This window comes from Malus domestica, chromosome 10, assembly GCF_042453785.1.
Source record: "Malus domestica chromosome 10, GDT2T_hap1".
Classification (NCBI taxonomy): domain Eukaryota; kingdom Viridiplantae; phylum Streptophyta; class Magnoliopsida; order Rosales; family Rosaceae; genus Malus; species Malus domestica.
In genome coordinates this window covers 28,124,894-28,148,311 of record NC_091670.1, presented here as the reverse complement: position 1 = coordinate 28,148,311, position 23,418 = coordinate 28,124,894, and the positions used below count along the sequence as shown (strand labels likewise).

Genomic DNA, 23,418 nt, shown 5'->3' with positions numbered 1-23,418 from the left:
GTGAGAATAAACGGCTGTGAAATAAATCAACAGAGTGTTTGATAAACTTTTTTGTAAAAGTGCTTTTGGAAAAAAAAAAAACAGTCTGATAGTGTATCTTTTCATTAAAGGAGCACTGTAGCTCCGTGTGCTTTGAAGAAAAACCAGTTTTCCAAAGCTGCAAATAGCAGCTTCAGCTTTTTCTTTGATGTCAGCTTATTCTCACAGCAGCTTTCAAAATAAGTTTTTTTTTTCAGTTTACCAAACACCTAAAACCCTCATAACTTTTTTTCATGTGTGTTTTTTTTAAGCACCTCGCTCCCAAACCACCCCTTAGCCCAGAAAATGGTGTGGGCACCACCTGCGAGACCCCATCAACATGGGCATGTCTCCCAAGATTTATTAAATTTAATGGCTGAGATCGAATATAATCAAATCTAAAGGCAAAAAAAGATCTAACGACCCAAATTTAAATCTAACGGCTATAAAAAAATTTATTTAACTCAAAATTCACCCAACTTTAGTGATTTTTCAATATTTATCGGAATTTAAATATTTTTAGATTAAAATGTTCATAAAATTAAATTATGTTAGTGTACATAATGTTTTTTTAAATTACTTTTAAAGAAAAAAATTAGCCTAAATTTATTCTTTAATAATCTCAGACTAAAAAATTTAGATCAGAAGAGTTGAAGGAGAAAAATTGTTTCTGGACTAAAACCTAAATTTTCTAGGCTATAAATGTTAAGTTTTAACCTAGGGGTTGAAGATGGTCTAAGGAGGCAAGTGTGTGTGTGCATACTGCATGCACATGTATATATGAATACATAGCTATACATAAATGTATATAGAAAGACACACATGAAGAAAGATGAACAGAGAACATAATTGGCAAATTTTATTTGACATCAGATGTTTTTACCATATCCTCTTCTACCCATAACGTTTTATGAAGAATTCCATAGACTAAATGCTTCTTCTCTCATAGTTGTAAGAATTAAGCCACAAATTTCTACATGCATAATTTTCACACACTCTCCAAAATTAAAAATCTAATCAAAACACTAATCCAACTGCCTACACATATAAACACCTTATAAAAATCTTAAACAACAGCAAAGATTATACTTTTATTTTCTAGAAAAAATTATATTGATCTTTCTTGGAAAAAGAATAATATAGGGACCTCCATTAGATGTAAAGATTATATACTGACATGTTCGGGATTTAACCAAATGTACAGCTGGTGCTTTTAGTCATATTTTATGTTTTGCGAGAGAGTACATATATCTCAGATCCATCTCAGAATTATTAAATCGGACTGCATAAATATTCCGACAAAAATATTCGTTTCAAGTTCCTTAATCTTTGGACCGGATTTTTGTCCCATGACAGAAAACTGTTTTCAGTCAGATGTTTTTATATTAAAAGGAAAAGAAACCTTAATATACTGAGAGAGGGAGAGAGACCCGAAGCTCCGATTGCATCCATTGTCATATCGATGTGGGAGAGGGTGGTTGTTGCTCTTCCTTTCTCTCCGCTCCCCATACCTCTCGCCGTAAAGCCCACAAACCAAGTAGTGAGCGGTCATGCTCGATTCGGGGGTTAGGTTTCTGAGGGAATGGGTTCTAGTGACAGGGAGATAGCGATTCGACGGTGTTATGATTATAATAGTGGTTAGAATAATAGTGGAATATTATTTAGCTAAATGTTGTTATTGTTAGTGGCCAGCTGCCATTGTGAGAAGGATGGTTGTATAAGAACCAAATTGTGGCATTGTTCTGAAAAGGTTGAATTGAATTAGAAAAACAATATTACAAGAAAACTTTCTATCTCTCTCTATCTTCTTTCCCACTCACCGCCATTGCTATCTGCTACTAGCAGGTCGAGAAAGGGAATTTGGGAGTTGTAACCTAACAATTGGTATCAGCCTCTAGGAGCCATTCCTCAGATGATCTAGACTTCCAACGCCAATTTCGACGCCCGCTTCACCGCCCTCGAAACAAAATTCGCCCTTCTCCTGGAGCATCTCCATCGCGACCCTGGTTCTCAAGGCGTTGCTGGCTCTTCGACCGCACCACCTCTTCTAGTGCTAGATCCACATATTCCTCCTCCAATTGTGACTGATGATGGAGATTTTCGCTGTCTCGACACTCCCCGGTTTTAGCGCCGTGATTCTTTTAAAGGCGGAGGTTTTACTCTTCGCCTGCAGTGGTCACATCGTCTGGATTTTCCCCGTTTCTTCGACGGCGATGATCCCTCAATGTGGATCTATAAAGCTGAACAGTATTTTGCTTATTACCACACTTCGGAGAATCAGAAGGTGCTGACTGCCTCATTCCACTTTGAGAATGAGCTACTGCAATGGTTTCGTTGGCCCGATTATGTCCATTCCACTCCCACCTGGGGTGAATTCACGATTGTTTTGTGCCAGGAATTTGGTCCACCAGAATTTGAGGACTGCACTGAGTCGCTATTCAAACTCCGCCAAACCAGTCATCTTCGTGATTATATTGTGGAATTCAGGGGCCTTGCCACTCGAACCGCTGATGTTGGCCCTATTCTCTTTAAGAGTTGCTTTCTGGGGGGTCTAAAAAAGGAATTGCGTTACGATGTTAAATTGCTTCGCCTTTCCTCAGTTCATGAGACCATTTCCTTTGCTGCCCAATTAGATGCTAAACCCTCTCCCCCAAAACCTCTTCCCCCACCCAAACCTCCTCTCGCCTTACCTCTACCTTCCCTTACCAGGCCTCATCCTCAAACCCTCCCTTATAAGAAACTCACCCCCGAGGAAGTTCAACGGAAGAAGGACAGGGGCAAATGTTGGTTCTGTGATGAAAAGTGGGTTCGAGGGCACAAATATGTCCATAATAAACAACTCCTTATGCTTGATGTCTGTAATGGGTTGGAGCCTACCGAGTGTGAATTGATGGAGCCTACAGAGTGTGAATTGTTGGAGCCTATTGATCCTTCCATCTCAAGCATGGAGTTAAGTGCTTGTGTTTTCTATGGAACTATTGAGCCCTTCACGGTACAAACCATGAAAGTGGCTGGTGTGCTTCACACTTTACTTGTCAACATACTCCTTAACTCCGGTAGCACCCACAATTTTGTGGATTCTAGGTTGCTTAAGCAGCTTGGATGGCCATGTCACACCATCAAACCCTTCGATGTCATGATTGCTAATGAGGGTAGAGTCCGAAGTCAAGGCTGTTGCCAACCAATTCCCTTGGAATTGGGCGCATATCGCTACCACACTGACCTCTACGCACTTCCTCTAGGGGGTTGCGATGTTGTATTAGGTGTGAAATGGCTCTCCTATGTGAGTCCAATCTTGTGGGACTTTCAAAACTTAACCATGGACTTTTCTGTAGGGAAAGACCACTATAAGCTTGTTCATTCCACTGTTCCAACGTACTTGGTACAGGATACTGCTTGTCAACAGCTTGAAAAAGAGTTTAAACACTCTAATTAGGGAGTCCTATTGTATTCAATGGAAACTAATCAGTTGGAGGCATCCAATTTGAATCCCCAGCAACTCCTCGAGTTACACGATATGCTCAAGCAGTTTGAAGCGGTTTTTAAAACTCCTACTACCTTATCACCTCTACGGGCTCATGATCACCAAATTCCATTGTTTCCTGGTTCCAAGCCCCCAAATATTAAACCATACCATTATGGTCCTATGCAAAAAACTGAGATTGAATGAGCTGTGCAAGAACTTTTAGATGCTGGATTCATCCAGCCAAGTCATAGCCCTTTTTCATTTCCAGTTCTCTTGGTCAAGAAGAAGGAGGGCATTTGGAGGCTTTGCATGGACTATCGTGAATTGAACAACATTACCATTAAAGATAAATATCCTATTCCATTAGTGGATGATTTGTTAGATGAATTGCATGGCGCTCAGTATTTTTCTAAGCTTGATCTTAGGTCTAGATATCATCAGATCCGTATGCATCATTCCGATGTGGAACCGAACTCACCAAGGGCATTATGAATTCTTAGTCATGCCCCTTGGTCTTACAAATGCTCCTGCCACTTTCCAAGCCCTTATGAATGACATTTTTAAGCCTTACCTCTTGAAGTTCATATTGGTGTTCTTTGATGACATTTTGGTGTACAGCAAGACCTGGGAGAACCATCTTTCACACCTGCACCAAACTTTGGAGTTACTACAGAAACACCAATTAGCAGTGAAGAAATCGAAATGCTCTTTTGGACAATCACAGGTGGAATACTTGGGGCACATCGTATCTCGTGATAGGGTGGCTGCAGATCCTACTAAGATTCAAGCAATTATAGATTGGCCTATACCAAAAAATATCAAAGAGTTGAGGGGATTTCTCGGGCTCTCGGGGTATTACAGAAAATTCATCCTCGGTTATGGCAAGGTGTGCCAACCCTTGTATCAACTAACTAAAAAGGATGGTTTCATTTGGTCCCCTGAAGCCACGGCAGCTTTCCAAGCATTAAAAAGAACCATAACTTCTCCGCAGCTATTAGCCTTACCCAATTTTTCTATTCCCTTCACTTTGGAATGTGATGCATCTGGCAATGGAATAAGGGCTGTGTTGCAACAGAATGGCAGACCTATAGCTTTCATAAGTCAAGCATTGGGACCACGGAATCAAGCATTGTCTACATACGAAAGAGAGTTGATTGCCATCGTTAGTGCTGTCAAAAAATGGCAAAACTATCTTCAAGGGCACCACTTCATCATAAAGAAAGATCATAGCAGCTTGAAATAATTTCTGAGTCAAAGAACTAATACCCCGTTCCAACAGAAATGGGTGGCCAAATTGTTGGTATTTGATTATGAGATACAATATAGGCAAGGCCATAACAACATAGTGGCTGATGCCTTTTCTCGAGTAGTTGGATCGTCTCAATTACAAGAGGAACCTCTCCGTGACTTATTGTAGTGCAAAGCTATAACATACCCCTACTTCGGGTGGCAGGATGAACTTCGAAGAGGGTTAGAACAAGATAGTTGGATACAAAGCAATGTGCAGGAGGTGCTAGCATATTCTCAAGCTGCTGCAATTGACCCCAATCTGTCCAAGTACCATTTAGACAACGGTTTCCTCAAATACAAGGGGCGGATCGTGCTTAGCCCAGATTCAAGTTGGAAAATGAAGGTCATTGAGGAACATCACTCCTCTCCAAGTGCAGGCCATGAAGGGTTTCTAAAGACTTATCAGAGATTGAAAAGGGGATTCTATTGGGTAGGAATGAAGAAAGATCTCAGGTCATGGGTGGCTGAATGTCGAGAATGCCAGCAAAATAAGTATGAAACCATCTCCCCTCCTGGATTGCTTCAACCTCTGTCGATTCCTACACATGTATGGAAGGACATAAGCATGGATTTCATCATTGGTTTACCTCTGTGCAAAGGTAAATCAGTGATCCTGGTAACAGTAGACAGGTTGTCCAAGTATGCTCATTTCATTCCCTTAGCACATCCGTATACGGCAAGCATGGTAGCTCAGGAATTTGTTGATAATGTGTTTAAACTCCATGGGATGCCCTCTACCATTGTGAGTGACAGAGACACCATTTTCATGAGTGTTTTTTGGAAAGAATTTTTTAAGTTGCAAGGTTCTAAGTTGTTATGAGCTCAGGTTACCATCCACAGAGTGATGGACAGACCGAGGTGGTGAATCGGTGCCTTGAAACTTACTTGCGATGCTTCACTAGCTGTCAACCTAAGAAGTGGCTCCACTAGGTTCTAAGGGCAGAATGGAGCTATAACACTTCCTACCACACTTCCTCAAAGTTCACCCCTTTCAAAGTGGTCTATGGTTATCCACCACCACACATCGCGTCTTATGAGCTTGGCACTGCTAAGTTGGATATCGTGGAGCAGGGGTTGCTAACTACGGACAAACTATTAGCAATGCTCAAGACCAATTTGCAAGTATCTCAGAGCCGGATGAAAACACAAGTGGATAAGCATCAGAGTGAAAGGGTTTTCGAGGAAGGAGATTTGGTGTATTTGAAATTAATTCCCTATTAATTGCAATCTTTGTCATCTCATGCTTACCGTAAGCTTCATCCCCGGTACTATGGTCCTTATGAGGTTTTGGAAAAGATTAGGAAGGTTGCCTACCGGTTGAAACTGCCTGAGAATTAAAAAATTCATCCAGTCTTTCATGTTAGTTGGTTGAAGAAGCACTTGGGAGACAAGGTCACTGCAACTCCATTATTGCCTACTGTCACTGATGATGGGTTGCTACCACTTGAACCACTCAAGGTGCTACAAAAGAGGGTCTACAAGAAGGGCCAATCTGTTGGAGTTCAGCTGTTAATCTAGTGGAAGAACAACAAATAGGACGAAACTACATGGGAGGATTATGATGAGTTTACTGCCAAATTTCTCGATTTCAGTCTTTAATTCTAACCTTGAGGACAAGGTTTATTTTGTAAGGGAGGGGTAATGTTATGATTATAATAGTGGTTAGAATAATAGTGGAATATTATTTAGCTAAATGTTGTTATTGTTAATGGCTAGCTGGCATTGTGAGAAGGATGGTTGTATAAGAACCAAATTGTGGCATTGTTCTGAAAAGGTTGAATTGATCGGCAACCCATGGATTACGTGTTGGTTGCACGGAGAGAGAGAGAGGGAGAATTCAATCGGCAACCCATGGATGATCTTTCGGTCAAACTCGCAGATCCATGTTCGATCCTTCAATTTCTGAGCTAAACATTGATCCAATTCCTAGATCCACAAGAAGGAAACGTAAAGACTCGGTTTGTGCCTCAAAAAATATACTCTCTTCTCTGTTGTGTGCTTGAATGCCTCGGATCTGCGACTCTTGATTGCTGAAAATTAGGTTCTTTGCACCCTAACTTTGAATTTTAGCATATTTTTTTTCTACGGATTAATGCAATCACAAGATTATTTTGTTGATTTTTATACATACGTTTATGGATGAAGGGTTTAGGTGCTCTTGAAGATGCCCACCCTGATTTTTTTACACCAAGTGCAAATGGCAACCTAGGCATTCCAACTTGCCCAGGAACTTCAATCTTTTCAGTTTTTGGTAATTTTCGATTGCTGTTTGGTTGCTGAGAAAGAGAGGGAAAATAAGAGAAATCATCAAAAGTTGATATATATCATTTGTTTTTAGTCACATTGATTTTTATTGTGAGATATTATTATATGATTATAGTTTATAATTACCTGTGGACTTGAATAGTGTTATCTAAAGCTCTCTTACTACTAAGTTGTATCTATATAGTAAGAAATTGTTGTGTAGGTGAACTACAAACCTTAAATTCCCTCATTCTGTATATTTGCAGTTGCTTTTTCCGTATAAATCTTCTCTTGCAAAGAAATTCAAAGGCCTTTAATTGTATTCATGGACTATAACTGTAATTATACAATACAACAACAACAACAACAACAACAAAGCCTTTTCCCACTAAGTGGGGTCGGCTATATGAATCCTAGAACGCCATTGCGCTCGGTTTTGTGTCATGTCCTCCGTTAGATCCAAGTACTCTAAGTCTTTTCTTAGGGTCTCTTCCAAAGTTTTCCTAGGTCTTCCTCTACCCCTTCGGCCCGGAGCGTCAGTAGGCCTTCTTTGCGCATGTCCAAACCACCGTAATCGATTTTCTCTCATCTTTCCTTCAATTTCGGCTACTCCTACTTTACCTCGGATATCCATATTCCTAATCTTATCCTTTCTCGTGTGCCCACACATCCAACGAAGCATCCTCATCTCCACTACACCCATTTTGTGTACGTGTTGATGCTTCACCGCCTTCAGTGGCCTACGACGGTCACACAACACGCCGGATGCACTCTTCCGCTTCATCTATCCAGCTTGTATTCTATGGTTGAGATCTCCATCTAATTTTCCATTCTTTTGCAAGATAGATCCTAGGTAGCGAAAACGGTCGCTCTTTGGTATTTCCTGATCTCCGATCCTCACGCCTAACTCATTGTGGCCTCCATTTGCACTAAACTTGCACTCCATATATTATGTCTTGATCGGCTTAGGTGAAGACCTTTAGATTCCAACACTTCTCTCCAAAGGTTAAGCTTCGCATTTACCTCTTCCTGAGTTTCATCTATTAACATTATATCGTTTGTGAAAAGCATACACCAAGGAATCTCATCTTGAATATGTCATGTTGACTCATCCATTACCAACGCAAAAAGGTAAGGACTTAAAGATTGTTGATGCACAAAATCAGTGAGGACTTTGGTACAACAGAAAATATTAAGTTTGTGGTCTTCGCTAGATTGTTCCAGTCATTAGTGTGGATAAGTATGTAAATGGATAGAGACAGGAAAGCAAACACAAGATGTATGTGGTTCACTCAGATTGGCTACGTCCACAGAGTAGAGTTCTCATTAATTGTGAAGGGTTTACACAAGTACATAGGTTCAAGCTCTCCTTTAGTGAGTACAAATGAATGATTTAGTACAAATGACATTAGGAAATATTGTGGGAGAATGATCTCGTAATCACGAAACTTCTAAGTACCGAAGTGTGGTATCGTCTTCACTTGCCTTATCTGTCTCATAGGTAGATGTGGCATCTTTTCTGGAAGTACTCTTCCTCCATCCAGGGGTGATATCTTTAACTGGTGGAGATGCACAAGGTAATGTATCAATTTCACTTGAAGCTTACTTGTAGTTTCAGGCTTGGTCAAACGTGATACAAACCATGAAGTAGGAGTCCCCTAAGTCACCGAGCTAGGGGATCTGCTGAAAGAGGTGACAGACAAGGTAAGCAATCAGAGCTCCAAGCAATCAGTCCCATATCATAAATTTGATTTCGAGTTCCGACTGATTGTTCTCATTCTCCCTATCTTGCAGGCAACATGAAGGATAAAGAGAAGAAAAAGGAGAAGAGATGATATGAGATACTTTTGCTTTTGAAGAAGTAACTTTCCACATGCTTATTCTTGAACTGGGCTGGAGGGTTTTCTGGTTTCCTCCAGAGTATAAGGCCGAATGAAGAATTTGAGGGTCAAAACAAGTCCATCAAATCTTGAGTACGTTCGACCCTGCTGATATGGGATACTTTTGCTGTTGACAAAGTAATGGATGTATCGGCACGTGTTCTATTATGCTTGTCTCCACATGCTTCCTTGTATCCTTCTCACTTTCCCTATCTGTTCCTCAGGCAGATGTGGTATCTTCTCTGGAAGCATAAGATGTTGAAGATGAGTACTCGAGAGTAATGCCAGGTAAGTAATCAGGTAAAGGGTTCCAGGCAGTCGGTTCCTGACTGGAAGCTTGATTCCAAGTGCTGACTGATTGCTTTCTTTCTCCTTGTCTTGCAGGTAAGAACAAGGCCAAATGAAAAGATAGGGGAAAAGCATGATATGGGATACTCTTGCTTTTAACCCTAATGATATGAGATATTCTTACTCTGGTGTAGCTTGTTTGCAGAGGTATTATCGGGGGGAAAGAAAGCTGAGTATTTCAAGAGGCTTTGTTGGGAGTGCCCTCTTAGATATGAGGAAGGGTTGAGCATTTTTGCAGGTCTGCCTGTCCGTTGAGGATGGAGGTCGACATATATAGGAGTCTCCCGAACAACAAGTAGTAATGCTATTCCTTTACCCTGCTTGGTCATAGCACGGTAATGGGAGCTGCCAGCTTCACATGTTTTAACTCTGTTAGAGCACTTTGAAAAAGCGGTCTGTGGTATTTGGAAAGTTGATGTTGCGTGTGAAGATTACAGACAAGCTTTATCCAAAGAGATTTGGCTCTCGAAGTTGAGAAAGCGGTGCCTCTTCGGTTTTCGAACAAGCAATCCTATCGGGGATCTGGCTCTCGAAATTCGAAGAACGGTGCCTCTTCGATTTTTGAGAAAGCAATCCTGCTGGGAGTTTGGCTCTTGAGATTTGGAGAGCAGTCTCTCTTCGATTTTTGAGAAAGTAATCATGTTGGGAGTCTGGCTCCCGAGATTCGGAGGACGGTGCCTCTTCGATTTTGGAGCAATCAATCTTGTTGGGAGTGTTTTCTCGAATGTGAGTAAAGGTTGGGCATGTTTGCTAGTCTACCTTGCCACAGAGCACAGAGGTTGACACACAGGGACTTTGTAATTATCCAGCAGTGGTGCTGTTCCTTTACCCTTATGGGTAATAATATGGTAGCTAGACCTTCAAAATTTGTGTCTAAACTTTGTTAGTGCTGTTTCTTTGCTATTCTTTTACCTTTCTTGGTCATAGTGATGTAGTGGGAGCTGCAAGCTTCACGTGTCTAAACTTTGTCAGAGATTTTTGACAAAGTTATCTGTGGTACCCATGAGCTGATGGTGCGTGTGGAAAGTGGGTGATTGAATTCCCGTGCTTTCTACTTCACCAGAAATCTTCGACAGAATGCCCGTAATTTCCACAAAGGTGACTGTGCATGTGACAGGTGCTGACAAGGCTGAAAAAGCAGGTGGCTCTCCGATTTCTGAGATCGGCCCTCGTGGTCTCTGAGCAGCCCAGCTTTTGAGAAAGCAAACGCCTCTTAGATTTCTGAGATCGACCTTCGTGGTCTTTGAGCAGCCCAGCTTTTAAGAAAGCAAACGCCTCTTCAATTTCTGAGATTGACCCTCGTGGTCTCTGAGCAGCCCAGCTTTTGAGAAAGCAAACGCCTCTTCGATTTCTGAGTAGGCGCCTCTTCGATTTCTGAAGCTCCGTCGAGTGCAGGTTTTTATAGAGGCTGACATTAAGTTCCAAAGCACACTTGAATCTCCACCATTGCATTTCTAAGATCTTGATTTGTTCGACCTCTTCTCTCTTCAACACATTTGAAAATGTCTGGCCCCTCCGACCGTCGTTTTGACTTGAACCTTGTTGAAGAGGCAGCCACGCCTTCTCCAGACAACATATGACACCCATCCTTCTTATCTCCTACTGGTCCTCTTACCGTTGGGGATTCCGTGATGAAGAATGATATGACCGCTGCGGTGGTGGCCAGGAACCTTCTCACTCCCAAAGATAACAGACTACTTTCCAAACGGTCTGATGAGTTGGCTGTTAAGGATTCTCTAGCTCTCAGTGTTTAGTGTGCAGGTTCTGTGTCTAATATGGCCCAACGCCTATTTGCTCGAACCCGCCAAGTTGAATCATTGGCGGCTGAAGTGATGAGTCTCAAACCGGAGATTAGAGGGCTCAAGCATGAGAATAAACAGTTGCACCGGATCGCACATGACTATGCTACAAACATGAAGAGGAAGCTTGACCAGATGAAGGAATCTGATGGTCAGATTTTACTTGATCATCAGAGGTTTGTGGGTTTGTTCCAAAGGCATTTATTGCCTTCGTCTTCTGGGGCTGTACCGCGTAATGAAGCTCCAAATGATCAACCTCCGATGCCTCCTCTTTCTAGGGTTCTGTCCAGTACTGAGGCTCCAAATGATCCCCCTTCGGTGCCTTCTCTTTCTAGGGCTCTACCGACTGCTGAGACTTCTCTTAAGCAACCTTTGTGAAGGCTCCCTCTTGTTTGTTTATTTTGACAACTGTAATTATACAATGTACATTATTATTGAAATATAAAATGGTATAATTTATATATAAAGTCAATTTAAACTCATTAAAATATACAATCTTTAAATACAAAAGTAAATTTGAAAGAAGTTTAAGTAATATGTGAATGCCATATATTTTATTATGTTAAAAATTGAAATTAGAATCGTGCTATTCTTTGATATGAATGAAGTACATAGTGTTCTCCTTCAAAATTGAAATTAGATTTCTCCATCCCCTTAATTAAATGAAATATCAGAAAATTACTTTCCCATTGCTTTGTTTGTCAAATATTATGCTTATATCTGTTTAATTTCATTTTCTATCAGCAAAAGAACTGTGATACCAATGTACTAATGAGTATTGTTTCAATTTCTATGTTTACTCATCTTTTCCCAGGGAAATACTGCATTTAAGGAAAAGCCTGAAATAATGTTGTCAAGTGCTATACTGAAGCTATCAGATTGAACATGATGTGTGCAACTTATGATTGCATCCGTGCAACTGCTTACTTGGAGGTAATAGTCATTTTGCATGCATATCTTTAGAATCTTTGTTTTTATAACTATTGGTGAAAGCACTGCAGACCAAATCATGTTATATATGCTTATTGTAAACAGTTTTGTTTGTAAAAGGACAGTTGGGTGCAGTGGCGGATCCAGGAATCTTACCCCAAGGGGTCGCAGTGTAAAAGTTCAAATAAAAATTTAGGATGGAAAAACATATTGAAAATGAAATCATAGTACTTTCATTCATAATTCATAATGGAAACAATATTACAAACTATAATTGTCCACGACGAGGTTTCATATTTTGAAAACGAAGCATTATAGCTTCATTTTCAATACAAGAAAAAATATCTCTCTCAATATAAACAAGCAAGCTATCACTCAACCATTGATCACCCATTTTGTTCCTAAGTGGACCCTTAACAATATTCATGACAGAAAATGCTCTCTCCACTGAAGCAGTTGCAACTGGTAAAACTAAAGACAATGTAATGAGCAAATATACATAATTGAATACTTGATGCATCCTTGTCTCCACCATTTTTTTTGCAAGATCACCAATCCCTTCCAATTGAGAGAAATCACTACTGGAACACACATAATGAATATAAATCTCAAGTTGATCTTCAAGTGCCAAATAATCTTCATCCGAAAAGTCTTGAGGATAAGATTGAGCAAGACGAAGTAACTTTGGTTTATCAAAAGCTACAAATGAATCTTTCGGACTCAAACATGCCATACAAATAAGCAACTCGGTATTTACCTCATTAAAGTGATCATCTAACTCCGTAATTTGCTCATCAATGACATAAATAAAGAGCTCCACACGATAATGATGACGATTTGTCTTTATTGGAGCATAACGCCTTGACCTCCCTGGAAGTATAAATGCCTCTTCCATGTTAGGAACATCAATATGATGTTTTTCACAAAAAGAAGATACTTCATCAACCAATGCATCGAACCCATTATTCCTCATCCAATATAGCTTTTCCTTGCATGATTTCACTAAAGCCATTGCATTCACAATTTCTTGATCTTTCCTTTGCAATGCTTGTGACAAATCATTTGTGAGTCCCAATATGACTTTCATCAAGAAAAGGTGAAACACAAACTCAAAAGTAAGTATCATTCTCATTAACTTATTTGCTTCACCCGCACTTTCATTGGGATTATCATCAATAACCATTTGAAGCACATGAACCACGGATGAAAACATAGAAATGATGCTAATCAAGGTACCATAGTGTGAGTTCCATCGTGTGTCACCGGCACGTTTGAGACTTGTTTCTTGATTTAAGCCTCGCCCCGTTATAAGACAATCATTTTCAAAAGTTATCACAAGCTCTTCTTGAAGTTGCCCTCTAAGTGAATCACGCCGCTTACAAGATGCTCCAACATGATTAACCACACTATTAGCCGTTGCAAAAAAAGAGGCAATGTCTATATTCATCTTTGCTACGGCAACAAGAGCTAGTTGAAGTTGATGAGCAAAGCAATGAACATAATATGCACAAGGTTGTTCTCTCAATATCTTTGTTTTAAGGCCATTCAACTCACCTCTCATATTGCTAGCACCATCATAACCTTGTCCTCGTAGCTTGGAAATGCTCAAACCGTTGCGAGAAAACAATGTGTCAATAACATCCTTTAGTGAACTTGAAGTAGTGTGGGTAACATGTTGGATACCCACAAATCTTTCAATTACATGCCCGTTGTCATCCACATAACGCAACACCATAGCCATTTGCTCTTTCACAGACACATCACGTGCTTCATCCACCAATATTGAAAAGAATCTATCTTTTAGACCATCTATGATAGCATCAAGTGTTTCAAGGGCACATGAATTCACAATTTCTTTTTGAATGGAAGGAGCTAGTAATTTGAGATTCCTCGGAGCATTTTCCATCACAACTTCTCTAACTTTATCATTATTATCTGCAAGGAATTGCAATAACTCCAAGTAATTTCCCCTATTGCTTGAAGTGGCACTTTCATCATGGCCACGAAAAGGAAGACCTTGTCGCAATAAAAACTTAGTGCACTTGATTGAAGCAATCAAGCATGTGCGATAAGCCTTACGAGCTTGGTCAGAGTGTTTGCTCACTGCCGTTTCAATATGTGTAGCTTGATTCATCAAATTTGTAGCAGCTTCTCTAGCCTTATTATGAACACTCCCAACCGGTCCAACATGCATCTTAAATCTTTCTCTCCCTTTCTTCCAATTCTTAAATCCATCTCCAGTGAAAGCTTCACTACCCACTTGTTCAAATTGGTTTTAAAGAGATAGCAATAGAGACAAAATGCCGCATCTTTAGATACACTATACTCCAACCAATCAAACTCATCAAACCATTGGGGAATGAAGCGTCGATTAATTCCCGACATATTAGTTATTGGGAAATTATGACCTCTAGGTTGACAAGGTCCTTTTTGTAGATATAATCTTCGGACCTCATCTCTCATATTAGCGTCATAATCTATTATTCGAGTTCTTAATCCAGGATCCGCTTGAAGATTACCCAAAACATCATCTAACTGACTTTGTCTTGAACTTAGAGTTCTTGAACTACCAACAGTATTTGAACTATCAACATTATTCGAACTACCCGAACCCGATGATGACTTTCTCTTAAAAAACCGTTCCATAATAATGCTACATATACAAAATATTCAAAATAAATACTCACAATATAAACAAACCATAAACATAATCAAAATAAATATGAATTGGATTTCAATTAAATTAAATATCTCATCTTGCATTCTACATATACAAAATAATGAAAATAAAAACTCACAATATAAACAAACCATCAATATAATCAAAATAAATATGAATTGAATTTCAATTAAATTAAATATATTCTACATATACAAAATATTCAAAATAAATACTCACAATATAAACAAACCATAAACATAATGAAAATAAATATGAATTGGATTTCAATTAAATTAAATATCTCATCTTGCATTCTACATATACAAAATAATGAAAATAAAAAATCACAATATAAACAAACCATCAATAAAAACTCACAATAAAAACTCACAAAATAAATATGAATTGAATTTCAATTAATTAAATATATTCTACATATACAAAATATTCAAAATAAATACTCACAATATAAACAAAGGGAGGAGATGGAGTTGGAGCCGCCAGCAGGGGAGCAGCAAGGGAGGAGATGGAGTTGAGGGTTTGGGGGCAGCAGCAGCAAGGGAGGAGAGGAGTTGAGGGTTTGGGGGGATTGAGTTAGGGTTGGAGGATGAGAAAACAAAAGAAATTGGGGCTTTTGATTGTATAGGAGTCGGGTAGGAAGGCTGGGACTGGGGGGGGACACGGTGGGAATTTTTTTTTTTTTTTTTTGATCGGCCTGGCCCAAAACGACGCCGTTTTGGCCAGGTCATTTAAAAAAATTTCCTGGGCCAAAACGACGCCGTTTTGCCCGTCTGTTTTGAAAAAAAAGAAGCGCGCGCAAGCGCTGCTTCTTCTTCCTCTTCCTGCCGAGTCTTCGTTCAGGCTTTTTGTCGAACAGTTGGCGTGCGAGTCCGACCCCGACGACCCCAGCTCCAAGAGGTCGCATATGGGAGCTTCAAGGTTGTTTCCATGGTTTCCAAGGGGTCGTGCGACCCCGACGACCCCACTGTGGATCCGCCACTGGTTGGGTGGTTTGGCATTAGTTATTGTTATCTAGATTTTGTATCTTTATGTGGAAATGAGTTATAGCTGGTAAATGAGAAGCAGAGTAAGCAAATTACGGAGATACCTCCAGAAGAGTACAAAATGGCACTGGTATGGATTGACTTGGAAATGACTGGTGAGGGTAAAATAATGTATGTTCCTTTTACCCTTTTGTTATTTGTGGATAAAATTATGTATGTTCCTATCATGGTTTCTTTTTATTCTCCAAAAATAGATTTTTAATATGCAGTTTACTGAAATTTCAGTCCTTTGAGTGAAGCTCCTTATAAGGATGCTGCAGAGAGAACGGCATCTGGGAATTTACCTCTTAATGCATTTTTATCTGAGGTATCTTCGTTTTCGTTGCTACCCTGTTTAAATTAGTTTACATATGCTCTTCATGAATTTTTTTTTTTCCCATTTATTTTGGATGATATACATGTTTCCCTTTTTTCTTTGTTTAAATAATCTCCTTAAGCCAATTGTAAATTGTAACTATATCTTTGTTTTTTTGTGATTCCAGTGGGCCCTCATGACACTTTTAAATCCAAACCGAAGTTTGGCGAATTTGATATATGTTGGATACAATGGCAGTCCTGCTTCAGCTATCCATGTTACTAGAAGAAGATCAGTAGATCGTAAAAGGAAAAAAACGGAAAGAAATGTTAGCTGCTTCATTTTTGGTCCTAAAAATGCAGGAAAATCCCCTCTTTTAAATTCATTCATAGGAAGGTATGGCTTTCCCCCTTCACTGTACTCAACATAGTTAATTAGTTCCGTATATTATAAATGTGAAGAGAAAGGGTACCACCATACCTAATCCCATTTTCTGAATCTTTGGTATAACAAAATTTATTGGGTGATAACTTCCTAGCTCTCAGATGCTGTTATAGTTCTACACAAATGAACTATTTTGCTCCTAAAACTACCCAATTTTCTTTTCTTTTTTCTTTTCAAACTGAGACAGAGCTCACCGTGTCTGCTATCCCTTTCCTGTTTGACTCTGATCTATCTTCCATCTTAAAAAAGTATAGCATCTGATGATTACATATGATGGGATTGTCTCTTGGTAAGTGCAACGATTCCCATTTCAATTTCTCATGTCTCCTAAATCCCTAAGATTGTATTTTTGCCTGATGAGAAGAGATTCATACTCCTCTTGCCTCTAAACACTTAATTTGGAGTATGCAGTTTTGACTCCTGTTATATTCTCATTAGAATAGGGATACAAAGCTCAATACTTTCGAATGATAAAAGTTTTTGTCAAGATTCTGACTTGATATATGTGCGTAGATATGTAGCCTATAGAGAGAGCTATATTCACTGATAACAAATGGATGTGTAGGGACGTATGAGACAACAATCACTCATTCTTGTGTATACTTCTCATATTGTCATTGATTGCTTTAGGTGGTAATTATGTCGCTCCTTGAGATAATAATATGACTGAAATGCTCTCTGATTTGTGAATAGATCATTTTTGCAGCATTTTTCCTTTGTGGGTATTTATAAAATTTAAGTTGTTCATGCAAGTGAATCTTTTAAATGTGGTCCAGATTATAAAAAATGCAGATCTTGAATAATTACGGGAATTATGATCTGGTACATATGGAACTGTTTATCATGGAAAATGGCGGGGAACAGATGTTGCTATAAAGCGAATAAAAAAGAGCTGTTTTGCAGGAAGATCATCAGAGCAAGACCGACTGGTGGGTTTCCTGAACAAATTTGTTTTGTTATTTTTTTCCCATCACCTGCACAGTAGGTGTTGAAGAAAGTTAACATCTTTAGTTGTTTTATGACAATAATCCGTGACATTAAATGTTAGAGTAATATGATTTTCATTGGCTTCTGGCATCTATCATGACATACACCGTCTGCCTTAAAACAAAGGTGTCATTTTTATCTGGAATATCTTGGTACCTTATGGACAATCTTTAAATTTCTTGTGAAAATTTGTAATTTTCATTTGACATGCATGTGAAGTTGATTGTTCATGTGGCTGTATCAGACAAAGGACTTCTGGAGAGAGGCGCAAATCCTTTCAGCTCTCCATCATCCAAATGTGGTTGCATTATATGGGGTAGTACCTGATGGAGCTGGAGGAACGTTGGCAACTGTAACTGAGTACATGGTGAACGGATCACTTAGGCATGCCCTACTTAAAAAGAATAGGTAATTTTTCTATAATTTCTTTTCTTTTTTGCATCTTAACAGTTTTGTTATGCCTATCTTGGAACGTGGCATTCCTTATGCAGATCACTTGACCGTCGTAGAAAGCTTATAATTGCCATGGATGCTGCTTTTGGCATGGAATAATTGCATTGAAAGAATATTGTTCAGTTTGATTTGAAGTGTGACAATCTGCTAGTCAACTTGAGGGATCCTCAACGACCTATATGCAAGGTAAGTTAGTCTGGAACCAAGTTACATGTTCAGGGATCCACGTAAAAGCACATTACTAGAAAGCATTTTCCTTTGTAGTCTTTAATGCATAATTGGAAAATTTGTTAAAACTAGGTACACTATTACTGTGCCAAAAGTTTCCCGGCTGATGGAATTGGGTAGATCCAATGGGAAATTTCTCTTATATGGAGGGTAGAAGTCAGAATGTGATGTTTGTAAAGGAACCTTTTATGTGAAATTTTAGCCCCATATCAAAATGTTTCTTTATTTGATCAGAATGTGAGTCTGCAGCTCTGACCAAGAATAATAAAATCTTAACAAAAACTATTTACACCTTTATGCCGAGAATCGAAGGGTTTGGGAGGAGGAAGAAGAAGAAAGGAGGAATTTGCAGGGAGTATTCCTTCATTTCATTTGCAATCATAATGTTTGTCAATCACCAATTCTGATTAAAAATTAATACAATATCCTAAAAGATTGAATCCAGACATCACCAACGCATAAAAATAGGAGATATATATATATATATATATATATATATATATTAAAATAAACAGGTAAACGGTACCTGTTTATAATCGCGGTTAATATCCATAATAACCCAAACAGTTATATCCATAATTATATATATATATATTAAAATAAACAGGTAAACGGTACTTGTTTATAATCGCGGTTAATATCCATAATCACCCAAACGGTTATATCCATAATTATTTATTTATCTAAATAACGTAACCGTGAATTTAAATTGACGGATAATCGCAGTTACTCATAACCGTGGATATTTTGTCAATTCCTAAATATGATCTTGATTTTGTGACGTGCAAAGTTTATCACCCATGGAAAAAGCCTGCCGTTGGAAGTTTCTCACGCTTGAACTTTTATTTTTTTATTTTTTTTTATTTTTTAAACAAACAATATTATTTAGACTAGGGTGGAAGAGTTGGCTAAGACTAGCTAGTAATAATGTGGTTGAAATTCACCTTTGACAAGAGTCGAACCTAAGATTTCTTATTTACTAATGAGGATGAATACTATTAAACTATTAAACTGTAGTACTAAATGATTTCTTATTTTCATTTTAATTTTTAGATTTGCAGGTTAGAATTTTGATTAGGTATAAGAGGTAGTTGAATATATATGTTAATTTACCATTAAATTAATCTAAAGACTTATAGAAAAAGGCCTCACAGGTCCTCATAACTGACGATTAACAATGATATACTAATTATGTAATACTTGAATTTCCCATGAGGGAACCCATTTGCAGATAACGTAACTTCTAATACGTTTAATTTGTTAATTTTCATTTGAAGATTGTTCTTACAAAAAAATCATTTGAATCGGATATTGTTTGATTAGTTAACTAAATGTATTAAATACATGGATGATTCATCACAATTATGTCACTTAGGACTCACACTGTTGATTTGTTCCATATATTTAGATGCATAAATAATCTCCGATTCGAATGAATTTTTTAGAAATGATTTTAAAATAAATATTAAATAATTAAACGATTTTTATTATGAAATTTATACGTTTAAGATATGTTAGAAAATGGTGGAAAATGTACATTTCCTTTATGGGGGATGCAAGTATTATTTTATGATTATTGCCTAAATTTTCTCATTGTTTTGAGTACATTGGTATTTTTACATTAAGAGGTGGGAGAATTCGGCTAAACCACACAATGGGCAATTTAATTTAGTATTAAATTCGTCATTTACGAGATTCAAACTTAAAACCTCTCCCTTCTAAGCAAAGAAGAATACATAGATTCGTTTTTATCTTGTATGAAATTGGCTAGTCACTTTCACATATACAATTGAAGGCTCGTTGCCCAAGCTTGGCATGAAATCTCCTGGAATTTCAAGGTCTCTAACTTTTCGTGGTCTTACTTTAAATTTCAATTTAACACTTTCATGTTAACACGCGTGGCTGTGGTTTTGTTATGTCTCTTGCTTGTCAGTCTTGCTCTCTGACCGTGGTCTAATTCCTTGTGATTTTTGCTCTCATGGGCATTTTAGTAATACGATGCAGGCACATACTCTTTTAAGGTCTTCCCCCATTTATTGTAAAATGATGTTGGATTTTTTTTTAATGCAAAATTGATGTAGAAAAAAATTGCATCGCGCGTGGTTATTATGAAGGATGATATATTGCTTCAGGAAATCTTTCATATTTTATTCGCTTCCAAACCCCAACAAAGAATGAAAATGTGAAAGAAAAAAACCATTGGCATACAATGAACCTCCGCCTAAAGTTTAAAGATGTATGTTAATCAATATTTTGCACAACCGAAGATTAACCTAATACTCTATGAAGATTTACAAGATAGCTCAAGGGATCCTGATCGTATTTTAAATTTTAAAATCTGCAAAAATTGACCCTACATATATGTACATGTGCCTTTTTTCTTTTTTCTTTTCGAAGATACATGTGCCTTTTTCTACTGGTGTGTAACTTTTCCGGCTAATCAATCCCTTGAAATGTGACGACCTTTGCGGTCCGTTAATTTGATTATCTTCATTTAAATTTTAAAAGTCAGAAGAAGATGAAGATGACGACCTCCAAATCCAATGAGGAAGATGACTTGTAAAGTGCAATCCTCCAACCACACAAGAATTTTTTTATTGTGATGAGAATATGGGTGGTATATCACATATTTTTATATAAGTAGTGGAAAATTGTATTTGTTAAGTTATTAATTTTTTAGCACACATATTCTACTATTGGTATAATGACACATGATGTACCACTCATGTTCCAATCACACTGAAAAATCTCTCCCAACCAAACGATGCGAGATAATTTCCTTTTCATTTCTCAAGCTCAATGCGCATGCAAGTTGGGTGTCATTGCTCTCAAATAAGTTGGACGCTTCAATCTTTCATTATATATGGAAATCTCACTTCCTTCATGTTCTTAGAAGTTTCGAGGAAGCTTCTCAGTCCTTTTTGGTAAGCAAAGCTTTGATTTACACACGGTTGAAGTTTCCAAATCTATTATTAATCTATCAAAGATAAAAATAAAGCGAGGGCTTAAAATGATTAGTGTGTTGTAAAATCGACTGTGGGTGTAGTGGAATAAATGAAACAAGACACAAAATTTACGAGGTTCCTCTACAGTCAGTGTGACTGGAGTACGTCCTCGGGGCAGCAGTGGTGCTTTCATTATAATTTGAAATAATAGGAGTACAAAGATAACTCTCTCTATTATCTCCTCTTATCTTCCTCTATTTTCTCTCTTCCTTTTCCTTCTCTCTCTTCCTCTTCCTTCCTTCCTCTCTTTCTTTCCCGTGAACTCTCTTTCTCATCTCATCTTCTTCCTTTATATAAACAAAATAAAGCACTATTCACTTTACAAATTTTCCACAAATGAATAGTGAAAATACTGTGCATAAATAGTAACAAACTATTCATGTGGACCATCCACATAATATTTATAACACTCCCCCTTGGATGGCCACAAGTCTTCGATTGACTCGTTAAAATCTTGATCTGTTTTGAATGCTCCCCCTGATGAGTATCTCCCCCTGATTTCAAATCATTTAGGTTGATCGTTGATCGTTCTGCTTTAGTATCTTAGTAAGAAGAGTTGCTGAAAGAGTTGCTTTACTTGTTGTTAACTTTCCACAGGCTTTTTCTTGAACTGGGTTGTAGGACTTTCTGCTAGACTAGCATCCAAAGGTCTGAATTTACTCCTTTTATCTGGAGCGGAATTTGATTCAAGAGTAGTGAACACTTGATCTTGAATCGGACTTGTGATTTCTTCAAGGACCTTCGAGGCTTGATCTTGAATGAAATTGGACCATGAGGAGCTTCACGTGACAAGTGATAGTCGGCTTAGTTGGGGATGAATCAGCATATGTTCATTGCACTTGTCTCCATATGCTTCAATGCATCATTTTCACTTTCCTTACTTGCTCCCCTTACTTAAGTAGTATTTTCACTGCTTTTTCTCCCATGCATATGTGGCATCTTCTCTTGTAGGATTTGTCCCCTGGTGCAGAAGTGGAATGCAAACCCTTGCATTTGGATGGTTCATCACTTCTTGGTGACTGGAGACCCAGCTCCAACCGTTGAAGATGGCTACTCGAGAGCAACATTAGGTAAGCAATCAGGAAAGGTTCCAAGCAGTCGGTTCCTTACCGGGAGTTTGAGTGGAGGTTCCGACATATTGCTTTCTTTATCCTTGTCTTTGCAGGCAAGAACAAGGACAAGGAAATGACAGGGAGATTGCATGATATGAGATAATCTTGCTCTGGTCCCTGAAGATATGTGATAATCTTGCTCTGGTGTGACATGTTTGAAGAGGTATTCTCGGAGAGGAAGAAAACTGAGTATTTCGAAATGCTATGTTGAAGATGCATTCTCGGAGATGAGGAAGAGTTAGGCATTCTTGCAGTGTTGCAGGTCTGCCTTGTTATGGAGAACAGAGGTCGACATATATAGAGATTTCTCAATAGCAAGTGGTGGTGCTGTGCTTTTACTCTTGTCAGCAACTGTGGTGTAAATAGAACAGTAAGATTTACGCGTTTTCAACTTTGTCAGAGATCTTTGACAAAGTTGCACGCGATATCTGAAAAGCTGAGATTACGTCTGAAAAATGCCAACGAATTTTATTCAGGAAAATCTGGCTTTTGAAATTCGGAGAGCGGTGCCTCATCGATCTTTGAACAAGTGGCTCTGCTGCCTCTTCTTTTATAGAGACATCAATTGTGTTCAAGAGTATGCTCAGAAAGTTGCTGCTTGTAGAAATTTCCCCTATCTTGCACCTTTGAAATTTTATTTGACCTCTATTTTTCCTTCATCATTTCTGAAAAATGACTTGCCCATCTAACATTTGCTTAGATTTGAGTCTTAGGAGTGATACAGACGAGCAGCGTCAAGATAATATATGGCGCCCGTCCTTCTTATCTTCTAATGGTCCTCTTACGGTTGGGGACTCTATGATGAAGAATAACATAACCGCTACTGTGGTAGCTAGGAATCTTCTCACTCCAAGGGATAACAAGATCCTTTCAGAACGGTCTGAAGAGTCGGCCGTTCAAGACTCCTTGGCTCTTAGTGTTCAGTGTGCTGGCTCTGTGTCCAATATGGGCCAACGCTTACTTGCTCAAACTCGCCAAATTAAATCATTGATGGCAGAGATGACAAGTCTTAAACAAGAGATCAGAGGGCTCAAGCACGAGAATAGGGTGTTACACGTGCTTGCAAATAGTTACTCTACGAGCATGAAAAGAAAGCTCGTCCAACTGCAGGAATCCGAAAGTCGGATTCAAAGTGATCACCAGAGGTTCGTTGCTAGATTCCGAAAGCAACTGATGCCTTCCCCTTCTGGTGT

The 23,418-nt window shown here is 38.5% G+C and overlaps 2 protein-coding genes and 1 long non-coding RNA gene across 4 annotated transcripts; 2 read left to right on the top strand and 1 right to left on the bottom strand.

Moving 5' to 3' along the window:
• The first annotated feature begins 6,565 nt into the window (after positions 1 to 6,565).
• LOC114827682 (uncharacterized) lies at positions 6,566 to 12,249 on the top strand. Its single transcript, XR_011571774.1, has 4 exons — positions 6,566 to 6,815; positions 6,920 to 7,025; positions 11,860 to 11,978; positions 12,101 to 12,249. It is a non-coding gene; the product is annotated as an uncharacterized lncRNA (long non-coding RNA).
• Positions 12,250 to 12,674: 425 nt separating this feature from the next.
• LOC139188654 (uncharacterized) lies at positions 12,675 to 14,169 on the bottom strand. The gene is made up of 2 exons (XM_070806306.1): positions 12,733 to 14,169; positions 12,675 to 12,686 (listed from the first exon to the last, which is right to left on the bottom strand). The coding sequence occupies exons 1-2, from the start codon at positions 14,167 to 14,169 to the stop codon at positions 12,675 to 12,677; spliced, it is 1,449 nt and encodes a 482-aa protein (XP_070662407.1).
• Positions 14,170 to 15,362: 1,193 nt separating this feature from the next.
• On the top strand, positions 15,363 to 18,344 carry LOC114827681 (mitochondrial Rho GTPase 2-like). 2 transcript variants are annotated; one of them, XM_070807041.1, is made up of 7 exons: positions 15,363 to 15,812; positions 15,927 to 16,008; positions 16,184 to 16,392; positions 17,217 to 17,369; positions 17,672 to 17,835; positions 17,919 to 18,066; positions 18,181 to 18,344. In XM_070807041.1, the coding sequence occupies exons 1-4, from the start codon at positions 15,763 to 15,765 to the stop codon at positions 17,221 to 17,223; spliced, it is 348 nt and encodes a 115-aa protein (XP_070663142.1). In that variant the 5' UTR covers positions 15,363 to 15,762; the 3' UTR covers positions 17,224 to 17,369; positions 17,672 to 17,835; positions 17,919 to 18,066; positions 18,181 to 18,344. The 2 variants fall into 2 exon arrangements, with proteins under 2 accessions (XP_070663142.1, XP_070663141.1); XM_070807040.1 differs by having other exon boundaries at positions 17,919 to 18,344.
• The last annotated feature ends 5,074 nt before the right edge of the window (positions 18,345 to 23,418 follow it).